Source organism: Callorhinus ursinus, unplaced genomic scaffold (assembly GCF_003265705.2).
Source record: "Callorhinus ursinus isolate GAN/ISIS: 27379988/994484 unplaced genomic scaffold, GSC_fseal_2.0 scaffold109, whole genome shotgun sequence".
Lineage (NCBI taxonomy): Eukaryota > Metazoa > Chordata > Mammalia > Carnivora > Otariidae > Callorhinus > Callorhinus ursinus.
This window is the reverse complement of record NW_027397171.1, coordinates 1,373,467-1,386,320: the sequence shown is the minus strand read 5'-3', so window position 1 is coordinate 1,386,320 and position 12,854 is coordinate 1,373,467. Positions and strand designations below refer to the sequence as shown.

The 12,854-nt window shown below is 55.8% G+C and overlaps 2 protein-coding genes across 10 annotated transcripts in view; one reads left to right on the top strand and one right to left on the bottom strand.

The window, feature by feature from the left end:
* The window catches only part of MOG (myelin oligodendrocyte glycoprotein), a 9,314-nt gene extending 2,459 nt beyond the window's left edge, over positions 1-6,855 (top strand). The window contains exons 3-8 of one of the 6 annotated variants that reach the window (XM_025858556.2): positions 2,761-2,874; positions 4,060-4,080; positions 4,401-4,421; positions 5,669-5,785; positions 5,991-6,011; positions 6,326-6,478. In XM_025858556.2, the coding sequence (XP_025714341.2) occupies positions 2,761-2,874; positions 4,060-4,080; positions 4,401-4,421; positions 5,669-5,785; positions 5,991-6,011; positions 6,326-6,339 (308 nt within the window). In that variant the 3' untranslated portion in view covers positions 6,340-6,478. Of the gene's footprint in view, positions 1-2,760; positions 2,875-4,059; positions 4,081-4,400; positions 4,422-4,875; positions 5,201-5,668; positions 5,786-5,990; positions 6,012-6,325 lie in introns of those variants that run through there. The other 5 variants (XM_073889553.1, XM_073889554.1, XM_073889551.1 and 2 more) reach the window with 5 other exon arrangements.
* Positions 6,856-7,104: 249 nt separating this feature from the next.
* ZFP57 (ZFP57 zinc finger protein) lies at positions 7,105-12,412 on the bottom strand. 4 transcript variants are annotated; one of them, XM_073889550.1, is made up of 6 exons: positions 12,283-12,412; positions 11,158-11,249; positions 10,118-10,519; positions 9,639-9,765; positions 9,091-9,207; positions 7,105-8,434 (listed from the first exon to the last, which is right to left on the bottom strand). In XM_073889550.1, exons 3-6 carry the CDS (start codon positions 10,334-10,336, stop codon positions 7,173-7,175), a joined length of 1,725 nt encoding a protein of 574 aa, XP_073745651.1. In that variant the 5' UTR covers positions 10,337-10,519; positions 11,158-11,249; positions 12,283-12,412; the 3' UTR covers positions 7,105-7,172. The 4 variants fall into 4 exon arrangements, with proteins under 4 accessions (XP_073745651.1, XP_025714337.1, XP_025714339.1 ...); XM_025858552.2 differs by having other exon boundaries at positions 10,118-11,249; positions 12,239-12,412; XM_025858554.2 differs by having other exon boundaries at positions 9,091-9,177; positions 10,118-11,249.
* Positions 12,413-12,854: the final 442 nt, after the last annotated feature.

Genomic DNA, 12,854 nt, shown 5'->3' with positions numbered 1-12,854 from the left:
AAAGAAAAGAAACTGCCTCGGGGGACGATGTTTTTCTTTGAGTAGATTTTCAACATTCCTACCCCTTTCCTCCCATCTCAGAGTCTGCATGCCTGAGAGTCTAAAAAAAAGAGTGTTTTACAAGTAAACAGGGACCGCCCACCTCGCCTGGGGAGCAGGAATCTCAGCCGAATCGAGAACTGAAATGCAGTGACTGTGTTATAGCAGATAAATACCTCCCCTTCTTCTCTGAAGAGTCTTTTATCTTTCTTTCCAACTTTATTTTTTTCTTGCATTTTTGTGATTTTACTACCTGTTGTCTCTAATCCTTTCTTTAAACACTTCATTACGAAACTTAAAACCATCACAGAAGCAGAGAGACTATTACAATGAGCCTCCAGGGACCCACCACCTCCAGGGACCCACCACCTTTCTGCAGCAATCACCCAGGCGGACGGACAAACGACTGATGGACAGCCTGCTTCACCTGACCCGTCACCTGACCCGCTCATCTCCACCCTCCCCCACTGAATTACTGGGGCAAATCCTAGGTCCTATTATCATTCCCTCGCTAAATGCGCAAGAATGTGTCACTCAGGGGCACCTGGCTGGCTCAGTCCGTGGAGCACGTGACTGTTGATCTCAAGGTCATGACTTCCAGCCCCCCACTGGGGGTCGAGTTTGCTTGGAAAACAAAGAAGAATGTATCGCTCACAATGTAAGAACTCTTAAAAAAAAAAAACCCAAACATAACCACAATACTGTTATCCTATCTTTTAAAATTAACAAAAATGCCTTAATGTCCTCAATATCCTCTCTGTGTTCAAATTCCCCTGATTGTTTCACAAATATATTTTTACAGTTGTTTAGTCTGAGTCAAATCTACGCAAGATCCACACCTTGGTGTTTGCCCTGTGGAGTTTCCCATGGCCTAGACTTTGCTGATTTCATTCCCATTCTGTTCAGCACGGTGCCCCATACTTGTATTTCTTGTAAACGGAGAGAGAAGTATACAATCAGATTCAGGTTTAATTTATTTTTCCAAGCATTCATAGGTGATGCTGTATACTCCTATTCCATCAGAAGGCCCCTAATGGCTCCTTCTTTTCTGTTTTTTGTGATTCTAGTACTTTGTGAAGGTATAAAAGTGTGCAAAAAATGGAAGTCTATACCTGCTAAATCACATTGCTGCAGGGAACTTTTTTTTTTTAAGATTTTATTTATTTATTTGTCAGAGAGAGAGAGCACACGCAGAGGGAGAAGCAAGCTCCCTACTAAGCGGGGAGCCTGATGCGGGACTCAATCCCTGGACCCCGGGATCATGACCTGAGCGGAAGGCAGACGCTTCACCAACCGAGCCCCCCCAGGCCTCCCAACTGCAGGGAATTTCTGATAAGAACTTGGAAAGTAGAATTGGCTACATTTTCTTCTGGGGAATATAATAGACAGGATCCTTAATCTGCAGCTTGAAGGATTTTGTTTGTACCTAAGAAACCCTCCCGGACCAGTTGCTTGCTGTCAGTTAGTCCCTGCCCTTGACGGCCATTGTCATCTCTCGCCCCACGAGAGGAGAGAACAAGGGCCGAGTCCAGCCGGGCACACTGAGGTTAGACAGGCAGAGCTCTGGGGCGCTGACGAACAAGGTTCTAGAATGGCAAGTTCTAGGTGGGAGCCAGAGCCGAAGGCCACCCCCGTCAGTGGTGCCACTCCACATCCCCTCAGTCATCAAAACCTATGTACCCCACTGTCTCAGAACCTCCACGAGAGGGGTTCTTAACTGGACTGGTGAAGTCGACGGATCCTTCTGCTTTCTTTTTTTTTAAGTAAATTCTGTGCCCAGTGTGGGGCTCGAACTCTCAACCCCAAGATCGAGAGTCGCGTGCTCTACTGATGGAGCCAGCCGCGCCTCCCCCGCCCTTTTTTTTTTTTTTTTACCCTTCCCAGATGGATGTTTTATTTTTTATTTTATTTTTTTTAAAGATTTTATTTATTTATTTATTTGAGAGAGAGAATGAGATAGAGAAAGAGAGAGAGCATGAGAGGGGGGAGGGTCTGAGGGAGAAGCAGGCTCCCCACTGAGCAGGGAGCCCATATGGAGGCTCCATCCCAGGACCCTGGGATCATGACCTGAGCCGAAGGCAGTCGCTTAACCGACTGAGCCACCCAGGATCCCCAGATGGATGTTTTAAATGCCTTAAATAAAACACATTTTACTGAAACACAGCTATCAAGATGTTACAAGATATGGAGTGGCCCTGATACTTAGTGATGAACGTAAGTGATATTTTGAGGTTTTTGTGACAACTCTAATGCGATATGAAAATTTCTGTGGTTTTACTGATGACGAAGTCACGGTTCTGCTCATGGTACTGTTGCCCACAGACGTGCTAATGGAAAGAAATGCTAAATTTCAGTTCAAAGATTACTAAAAATAACTGCATGGTTTCCCCTCTAACTCCACAGACCTGCCTCCCTAACCCCATCCCGTCCTTGTTCAGGCTCAGGCCGTGCTGTGCTCTCCTCGCGACCGTGGGCTGTGCACTGGCCTCCCTCGTCCAGTCTTGTCACCCTGCCCGGGCAGCCCTTCCCCGTGCCCCGGGAGCAGCAGATCTAAGTCTCTTGGCTGGTTCCCAAAGCTCTGGAAGACGGGCCTCACATGGAGCCTGGAAACCCGCGAGCCCTTCCCAGAAACAGACCCACTTTTCCTTCAAGCTGTGCCCTCTTCCAGTCGGTGCAGCCCCAGGCCCCGCGCGGAGAGATCCGACCCGCTCTGCCTTTCAGACCCCTTCTACTGGATCAGCCCCGGAGTGCTGGTTCTCATCGCGGCCCTCCCTGTGCTGCTTCTGCAGATCACCGTGGGCCTCGTCTACCTCTGCCTGCAGCACAGACTGAGAGGTACAGGCTGCTGGGCCCCTTCCCTGAAATACCCTGGCCTCTGGGAGCTTGTTGCCTAATGTTTAATTTTGAGTGACTTCTGGGTTCAAAACTGCAGAATGACAATCTGACGTCTTACCAAATGCTTCCATTTCTGTAACGGCTGCTTGCATTTCCCTGTGAGGTAGGGCCGACCTCCAACAGCCCCATTTTACAGAGGAGGCACCCGAGGCCTGGGGTGGTTCAGCAGTTATGGGAGCGACACACTGTCAGTGGCAGGGCATGGGCCTGACCCCCGTGGTCTCTGGACCACACCTGGCAGCTTCGTGCCGAGGGAGAGTGAGCCTCCGAGTCCGACAGGTCGACGCCTACCGGAGGTTTAAAATAACGACCCTGAGCAAAAGTCCCCACCGCATCGTCAGCATTGGAAACCTGTTTCCTTCTTGTTTTCCGCTCAACACGGAGGACCCGGCCTTAGCTATCAGTGAAGCTCCTCTTCTGTGCCCAGAGCATCCACCCTGCACCTTCTCCCTGAGCCAAATCTCACGGGCCCTGGGATTCTTCTCCCCCCCGCCGGGTCCTGAGAGCATAAAGCTGCAGGGAGGGCTGGGGTGTGCAAGGCCGTAAGGGTGGGTCCTCTCTCTTCCCTTGAACTCATCCCGGGTACTCGGTGCCCTTCTCCCCCCACGTGAAAAAGGCTGTCAGTTCCCACGGCTGAGCAGAAGGGACGTGTGATGGTGTCTGGCCGCCCAGGTTTGAATCCAGCGTAGGGCTGATGGACCTTGTCTTGCGGGCGGACCTGCCTCCCTCCCGTCTGGGAAGGGATATTGTGATGCAGCGTCTACTTGGGAGCCTGTCTCCTTCTGCATTCGGACGTTAGTGGCTTTAGATTTTCAAAGTGACAGCCCAGTGGGGGGCGGGGGGGGTCGACGACAAAGACCTGCGAGCCCAAGGCGAAGAGCCGCTACGGGAGGTGAGGGCACCTGAGGCTGTTTGGGGCCGTTGCTGTCCCCGCACTGGACTCCAGTATTTCATGCCGCCCCCGGCCGGGGAGAGAGCTGCGAACCCGGGCTCTCCCATCCACCCCCTGCGGGCAGTCCTGGGCGGCAGAGAAGCCGCCTGCGCCGAGGCCCCGGCGCGGGGTGTGGGAGGGGCCCCACCTCATGCCAGGGCTGGAACTAACAGTGTTGCCTTTTTCTGTTTTAGGAAAACTTCGAGCAGAGATAGGTGAGTTTTCGTCACCCTCCCTCTGTCCTTCGGCATCACTGCCGTGGTCATTTTCTTTGACCATCTCTGCCTCTGTCCCGCACCCTGTGCTTGCTTCAGACAGGACCTCACTAGTATTTCAGACCCCGGCAGCCACGCATGGATTGTAGCGAGACTGCTTTCTCTGCCACCAGCCGGGGTAGAGTGCAGCAGTTCCCTTTCCTCCGCAGTGTCACTCACTAGAGTTTTAAGTGATTCAATCACAGAGGCTCCGGGGGGGGGGGGGGGCGGGACACCCCCCGAGTGCCCCCCTGAGTCCCTTCCTGTGTGTTCCCTTTCAGAGAACCTGCACCGGACGTTTGGTAAGTGCCAGGACCTGGTCCTCCCTGGTCAGCGTGGTGTCTGTGGGACCCGGTCACCAGGGGAGTAAGAACCCTTGCTCAGGGCTGGTCTCCTGCTTCTTCCTTTCCCTTGAAGAAGTCACGGGTGAGATGACGGTAGCAAGTACCCTGTGCCACTGCTCCGTGCCGGGCACTGTACCAGCAGCCCCACGGGCTAACTCCTGCTGTAGCAAGCACAAGGTTTCCCTGTACAGACGTTAACGGAGGGGAGGTACACAGAGCATCCCATGCACGCCTGGTGTCTAGTTGGGGACGTGAAATGAATTGACTGGAGAACTAAGTCCTGACGCGTCAAGAGCACAGAACAAGTGACTCTACAGGACTGATCGGGGAAGGCTTCCTGGAGGAGACACCAGGCCCCTTTACAACGTTGGCCCTTCAACACTACACTCCCTGTCGTTTTTGTTCGCTGCAGATTCCCCCGTGCCTAAGGACCATGCCTGCAACAGAGGGCCACCCACATCCTTGTGGGATGGATGTTGCACATTTAAAATGCCTTAAGGCAGAGCACAGACGGTCCCTTCCCGAACGAGGAGCACTCCCTCCGAGTGTCTAGGACACCACATCAGCATGCAGACCATGCACACACAGTCTCTGCAACCCAAGAAGGGAGGAACACGGTCTTGGTTTTGTAGGATTCAAGTAGCAAAGGTGTTACCTCTTTCTGTACCATGAGTCTCCTCGACATTCTGGTGAAGCCTAATGGACCCTTTCCCAGAATAAGGTTTTTAAAACAATCACAGAAAACGTTTACAGGACGATTGCAGAGAAAACCATTGAGTTGAAATACAGGTATCAAAATATAAACCCATTTGTAATATAGTAACAAATGTTTCTTTAAATAACAAAAACACACTAACAATGTAGCAGCAGGTCCAATAACTTTGCCAAACTATTGACAAGCATTTTGAGATTTCAGCAATAACTCCAGTGGGAATAAAGTATCTGTGGTTTCTTTGGTGATAAAGTCACAGGACTGCTGATGACTGGTTTGTGGCCTCCATTTTTTATGGAAGAAATGCTAAATTCAGTTAAAGGTTGGTGAAATAAGGATGCAGGGCCTTTCTCATCTGAGTTCAACAGCTCCCTGAACTCTGCACAAGAGCCTGGTGTTCTTGGACCACAGGTTAGGCTCAACAATACATGGAGAAGGGCGGTAGGGGTGGGGGACACCGGCTAATCCTGTTTGCTCTGTGGCCATGGCTCAGACCCCCACTTCCTGAGGGTGCCCTGCTGGAAGATAACCCTGTTTGTGCTGGTGCCAGTGCTCGGACCCCTGCTCGCCTTGGTCATCTGCTATGAATGGCTGCATGGAAGACTTGCAGGTGCAGTGGGGGCAGCAGGCAGGGCCTCTCGGTGGGGGGCCGAGATCCAGAGCACCAAGGCGGCCTTCCTCCTCCGTCCCCAAGGCCAACTCCGGGGAGGGGAACCGCTTGCTGAGCTCCCTGGGGCTGGGGGAGGGAAGGGGGGCATGCCTGGGGAGGGGACCAGTCATCTTCCACCAGTCACGGCTTGCTTTCTTCTTTCCAGGGCAATTTCTTGAAGAGCTAAGTAAGTTTTCTTCTCCCTAGGAAGGCAGGAAGAGGCGGGGCAGGGGAGAGACCAGAAGCCCTGGGGGGTGGGGGCGGGGACGGGGCTGCAGCTGTCCAGCTGGAGAGAGCCTGGCCCCGGAGGCAGAGGGCACTCCAACGTGCTCTGCTGGGGTCCCTTCCCAACCCTCCAGCAGCTGCCCTGGGCCTCACCTCCAACACCAGCTGCTGAGGCAGGTGCAGCAGAGGCAAGGGGACCCCCGGTGGGCCTTTCCTCTCCCTGGATTAATGGCTTGGTACTGACAGATTTTTCAGGTTATTTTCTCCTCCCTCTAGGAAACCCCTTCTGAGTGATGCTGCATCTTGGCAAAGGTGGAGGACAGCCTGGTTGGTCCAAGCACCGACCCTCAGGGTGTGGCATCCCCCGCGGTGTGCCCTCACTGGCCTCCTCACCACCAGGACATCCAATCTGCATTTCCAGGAATGCTCTGGATTCCAAATGGGACCGAGTCCTCTTCGTCATCTACCTTTCCTTTTCCCTGTTTGGCTACCCACATCTGTCCTCTCTCCTCGCTCCATCTGGAAGCCGCCTCTGGCCGTGGCCAGGCAGGTGTCCCTCTCTCTGACGAGACACCTGTGCTGGACAGTGACAGAGGCAGGACTGAGACCAGCAGCCTCCCTGTTGTGAATTCGCCTCTTCGATGCAGTCCATCCTGGGGGGCAGAGCGGAGAGGCGGGGAGCGTTGAAGGGAAGGAGCAGGGGGAGTGCGAACCCTTGGCCCTGAGTGAGCTGCAGGTGAGGCCACGGGCTGGAGCACCATCTGGCCCTGCGGAGCGGCGAGGGCAGCGGAGCGTGCGTCACACTGGCCTCCACCTCCTGCAGGGACGGGTCCCCCAGAGCCCTTCCCTCCTCTCGTGTTATCCCCTATCGGAGCAGCCACTGATTTCTTCAGCAATTACTACTTGATGGTCTACCAGACACAAAGAAACAAGGCAGGTGCTAATTAATAACAATACGAGTTTCCGTGTGCCACTTCTCATGCCTGTCCTTCGGCATTTCCCTCACCACCCCTCCCCTCTCTTCCCCGAGCCTGCAGGTCCATCCGGTCCCCCGAGCCTGCAGGTCCATCCGGTCCCCCGAGCCTGCAGGCCAGGCCGTAGGAAAAGCAAGCCGAAGAAGACCTCAGTCAGAAAGGCCGCTTCTTTGTGTATTGTGGCCTCCTTTGCTCTCCCCCCTCCGGTGCCTTCTCCCCGCCCTCCCTGCCCTCTCCTGGGAGCCTGGATCCTGGGGCAGATCCACGTCCTTCCCTGACAAAGGGGGGGCATGGTGAAAGAAGCCGAGCCATTGGCCCAGGATGGCCCAGCACGCCTGCAGGTTGCCCAGACACAGGTCCTTGCTTTTGGAGCCCCCCCAGTGACCCATGAGGCCCTCCTTGTCCCCAAAGCAGACATCACACACGGGGCAACGGTAGATCTTCTGCCTCCAGTGCATCTGCTGGTGTTTGGCCAGCCCCGACAATGAACTAAAGGACTTGCCACAGCGGAAGCAGCCGCTGGGCTGCTCCAAGAGGTGGGCCTTCTGATGGCTAGAGAGACAGGCTTTCTTGCTGAAGGTCAAAGGGCAATGGGGGCAAGAGAAGACCTTGAGTCTTGAGGGCTTTGCTGGGGGACAGTGGGGCCTGGTGTCCAGGGAGGGGGCTCTCGTGTTGGGTGTCTGTGTCCTGGTCCCAGGCCCCGGGGCTGCACTGGCTGATGCCCACCGTCTCACAGGGACCACCTGCTTCCTGTCGATAGGTGGCTGGCCCTCAGCCACAGGACCCTTGGTTCCAGTGGTGGGTTCTCGGGTCCTGGCCACCAGGGCGTGGGTCACAGCCACAAGCCCCTGGCTGGACCGCTGGCTCCTGTCAGTGCGCTCCTGAGATCCAGTACCTGGAATCCTCCCAATGTGCTTCTGGTCTCTGGCCACCAGCTCCTGGTTTTGGTGTGTCTTCTGGTGGCGTTTGAGCTCGGACCGGTCCCGGAAGCCCTTCCCACAGCAGGGGCAGGAATGGGGCCGGTAACCCAGATGGACACGGCGGTGACGGCTCAGCCCCGACGCGTCACAGTAGGTCTTGTCACAGAGCGGGCAGCAGAAAGGCCTCTCCCCGAGATGTGTGCGCCTGTGGTAGCTGAGGTCCCTGGGGTTTCGGAAGCACTTCCCACACTGGCCGCAGCTGTTCACCGTGTGGGGACTGTGTACAAACTGGTGACTGTGCAGGTTGGAGCGCTTGCTGAAACTCCGTCCACACAGGTAGCACAGGAAGGGTGGCCCGGCCTGGGATGCGGGCAGCGCGGGGGCCCTGTGCGTGGCCCCCGCGGCAGCAGAGGCTGGGCCCGCCCCTCCACAGGCAAGGGACCCCTTGTGGTCTTGCAGCCTCCCAGCCTGAAGTGCCTTCTTCCTGCCGCCTGCCGGGGAGGAGGAGGAGGGACACAGGACTGCCCACGAGAACCCAGCGCCAGCTCCCCTTCAGGCCCCGGCCCCCCAGCTCCCTCAGGCGCCCACTGGACACGCTCTCTCTCACTCTTGGACCTCACAGGCTACAGGCAGAACGGACCTCTGGGTTTCCAAATTAAAAGTGAATCAACACTTAAAGTGGAATCTTTCAACAAGAGCGGAGGTCAGAACTTTAGCCTATACCCACATTTCTCGAACTCCATTTCCTCTCATTTTCAATATCTCACGCTCCCACGACCCCTGCAGGTGACCTCTTAGGTCGTACAAACGCGGACACCTAAGTGAAAGGCGGCGCCGTTAATCATCCAGCTAGAATGGGAAGTGCACACCAGCACCCCTGGTCAGCCCGGCCTGAAATATCTCTCCTTCCTTTCTACCTCAGACCTGAGTCTCTACCTGGGCTCAGCACAAGCTCCTGTCCCTTCCTGTTCTCCTGGAAGGGATGTAAGCACATGGTCTCGAGCCCTCTTGCAGCTCCAAGGGGGGCCAGGTGAGAAGGATGCAGGCTGGAATCGGACGTGCCCGGCCCTGGTGCTCGGAGGCAGGCTTCCACCCTCCCAGGGCATGGCCTGGGCCCCTGCCTGCCGCCCTCCTCTGCCATGCTTACCTGAAGGGAGGCCTTCTCCATTTGGGGGATGGAGCTGGAGCTCTGCTCTCCACTGTTTTTCCTCTTGTTCAAGCTCGATGATCAGATCTGGGTTAGACAGAAAGATTCTGACTGGGGCTGGGAAGGAGAGAGAGAGTTGAGGTCCAAGGCTTGGCCCCTTCATACCCAGGGAGGACAAGGCTACCTTCTTCTGTACCCTTGGTTTAAGAACTTAATCTGGGACACTTAGGTGCAGGGAGGAGACCCTCCTAACGAAGTTCCTGGCACATAATAGGAGCAATTCCGTAAATACTGGTACATTTGAATAGGTACATTTTCAAATTATCATCATGTTCCAAGGATTATCTTTGCCTTCGTGCAGGCTTTCATTTCTTGTCCTTTTACCCTGAGCTTAGTGACCTAGATCTTTCACACCTGGAAGGTATAGAGGGTATAGGGTCAGTAAAGCAAGCTGTGAGCTAATCTACCTACTCAGGGAAGCCAGGTGTCCCAGGGTCCTGGGCGGGGTCCCGGGCAGGGGGCGTGCTGAGGGAACCCTTGCCTCTTACCCACAGACATCAGGTTTCTGAATGTCTCAGACATGACATTTTGGTACAGGACCCTCTGACTGGCGTCTAGACACACCCACTCTTCCTGCGTGAAATTCACGGCCACATCGTCAAAGGTGACTGGCTTCTGGAAAAGCAGGAGACACTCAGGGAGTCATCCAAGCACAAGGTTTAGAAACCCGAGAGAAAAATAAAACCATGGAAGGAGGGGAGAAATAGGAACCGACAGGCACAGAGCCAGCAATGTTAATCGACAGAAAGGGAAGGAAGACAAGGGGGGGCTTGGTGTGCCCTGAATAACATAAGAAGGGCCGCCACTCCATGGAGGGCTGCAGGGCAGGGTGGAGGCGGGGGCTGAGAAAGGCCTGGCAGCCCCTGGTCCGGGGGGTTGTTCAGCTTGGAACCGTCTGAAACCCCATCTGACCACGGAAGGGGGACAGATGAAACAGCTCCGGTCTGGGAGCGTCCCGCCTGCTCACCTCCAGCCATGCCTCCCACCAGCACTCTCTCTCCACGGCTTCCCACCGCACTGCCTCATCCACCTGCAGGAGCAGCTTCTCTTCCGCGGTGTCTGCTTCCGGCTTTGTCCACTCCTGGCCTGGGCCCCAGGGCTGACTGGACCCCTTCCTGGGGCTCTGTGTGTCCTGGTCACTGTGCAGACGGAGAGGCTGTGCGGAGGCCTCCCTGAGGTTTGGCATGGCTTCCCGGGACGAATGTACCTGCTCCTCCTGGTTTTGTTCTGCAGTCACACCTCTGGTCCCTCAAAGCCCAGGCTACAGGGCTCAGGGACTGGTTACCGGGGCTCTGCTGCCGGTGTGGGGGCTACGAAGACATCTGCCTCCTGTCTGCCCTGCCTCAGCCCCTGGCCAGTGCCCACCTCTCTGAACCTGAGGTCAGAGAGAAACAAAACCCATCACCAGACGGGGAGTGAGCAGCAACAGGTCCCGTATCTGGTCAGGGAACACCGAGAATTATCAAAGCCCAGCTCTGTGTCAGCGCAGCCCCGGAAGGTCATAATTACCAACCGTATTTCAAGGAATCTAAAGTGCAGAGATGCTAAGAAGCTCCGTCCACAGCAGAGTTAGTGTTCAAAGCCTAGACCGTACCACTGAGGACAGGGTGCCCGTGTCTCAAGCACCCTCTCGGGCAACCGTGCAGAATTCTGCACACAGGGTGTGCCCTGGATCTGTCTCAAACCCCCTAGTGCAAGTCTCACCCTTCTGACAGCATCTCACCAGAAAATGGGAAAGCAGACACTCTCTAAGACCCCGTCTAGTACCGAAAACTGGGATTCTGTGGGTTTTTCACATGCACTCCTTGTAAGGGAATCATAAAGATCCTCGTAAAGACTAAACAGGTAACAAGCCAGCAGCAAACACTTGGCTCTGGTGAGCCCCGCACTGGGGACGCCGGCCGCTCAGGGAGCTCCTGCCCAACCCCCACCTCCTCCGCGGGCAGCCTCTCACTTCACTTCTCCTTCTTGAGGTGCAATCCCTTAAACAAAGACATAAAAACCCACTGACCTTTTTTTTTCTTTCACTTTTTCTGCACTGGTGGTGAAACTGAAAATAGCCAGAAAAAGGACATTTGACGATGGAGTTAATTGGATTGCTGAAAGGGAGGCAGATGTGCATGCTGAGGTTCAGTCTCTCTATCCCTCCTTCCTTCCCATCAGGACTGTGCACAGTCGTCGTACGAGATGTCAGGTGGGGACGGTCCCCTACCCGGCAGCCCGAGGACCCAGGAGGCTGTACTGTTCCCCGCTGGTCCTCCAAACAGCATTGCTGGGGGTGCTGGGAAGAGGCCCTGTCCGTATCCTCAACCCGACGTCTGGTTTGGGGACTGAGCAAGGCCGTGGGGTCGGAATTGCTGGCAGCTGTGGCTGGCCCCTGACCGTGCCCGAGCACTTTCTACACCCACACCCCTCAGAGGGGAAGGAGGCGGCGGTCCTGGCGACCCGCCCTTCCCGAATGTAAATGCCCTGAGGGAACCTGTCGCCATCTTCCCGTCCTCACACAGCACCCAATCTCTCTGACCCCAAACCACCGTCAGCGCCTTCCCACAGCAATTCTGAGAAGGACCAAAAGCCCCAACACCCCTGCCAGACTTTGTGGGATCCGCCAGCACCTCAGGCTGCAGCTGCTGGAGCCTCGGGCTCTCCAACTGGGGAAGGCCCTCAGGCTCTCGCCCTCCGCCCCTCGGCTCCCACTCAGTCCCTCCAGGACCCTTTCCAGCCAGGCCCAGCCCTGCGATCGGATCCTTTTGTCGCTTCGGGGTGAAGCCTTCCACAGGCGGGAAGGAGACAAAACTATTAACTCCCACTGGATGCGGCTGCAGTGCTCCCATCGACCGGCTGAAACTTCCCTTCTGGGATCCCCTCTTTATCAACTCCAGCCAGGGGCCCCCATTATGGCCGGAGAAGTGGGTGCCCCGGGCCACACCCTTGACACCCAGGTTTTCCCCAGGGCCCAGCGGTTGGGAGCCTCTCCAAGATGACGAGTGCAATGCCCCGCCTGCCGCTTCAGGCTCGAGGAGTGCGGGACAAACACCCTGCACTTGCCTCCTTCCCCGCAAGCTCAACACCCAGCTGCCCCACTCACCCACAGTGCACTGAGGACAGGGACTCAGGGCGCCCAGTGCCCACCTGCTCAGCGCCGGTGGCTCCGGGCAGCCGCACTCTCCCGGCCGGGTTCCTCGAGCCCACCGCGTTCCCCCTGCCCGGGGGCCCAGCTAAGGCTGCGGACCCACCAAGGTCAAGAGTTCACAGCCGAGAAGCCAGGAAGGAAGAGAGCCCCGCCCCCCACCAGCCCACCCTCCTACCAGTAGCAACCGCGAGTCCCACCTAGTGCCGGGATCTTGCCTTATTCCCAATCTTAATTTGCTCTTGAAAAAAAGAGGATTAACTCTGATTAAAACTCACAGCCTTTAACTGCCACCATCTAGAGCCAAAACGAGACCCACGGGCCCCCAGAGGAGAGGCGCAGGCGCACGGCATCTTAGGAAAACGAAGGCAAAGGGGAGATTGCACACCTTGACCAAAATGCTGGAGGTAGGGGAGCGCGGGGAGGACCATGGCAGGTAGAGGTCACTTCCTTGGCCACTTACCCTCACCCAGTTCAACCTGGCTCAGGGCTATTATTTTTTAAAAGATTTTATTTATTTATTTGACACAGGGGGCAGGGAGAGACAAGCAGGGGGAGCATCAGTCAGAGGGAG

What these genes read in the sequence shown, in the direction of transcription:
- ZFP57 (XM_025858552.2), bottom strand. Translation starts at nt 10,336, where the DNA reads ATGCCAAACCTCAGGGAGGCCTCCGCACAGCCTCTCCGTCTGCACAGT. An exon ending in GGTGGGAGGCATGGCTGGAG is followed by an intron (nt 9,766 to 10,117) that starts GTGAGCAGGCGG and finishes CTGCTTTTCCAG; the next exon opens with AAGCCAGTCACCTTTGACGA. An exon ending in TGGAGAAGGCCTCCCTTCAG is followed by an intron (nt 8,435 to 9,090) that starts GTAAGCATGGCA and finishes CCTCCCCGGCAG; the next exon opens with GCGGCAGGAAGAAGGCACTT.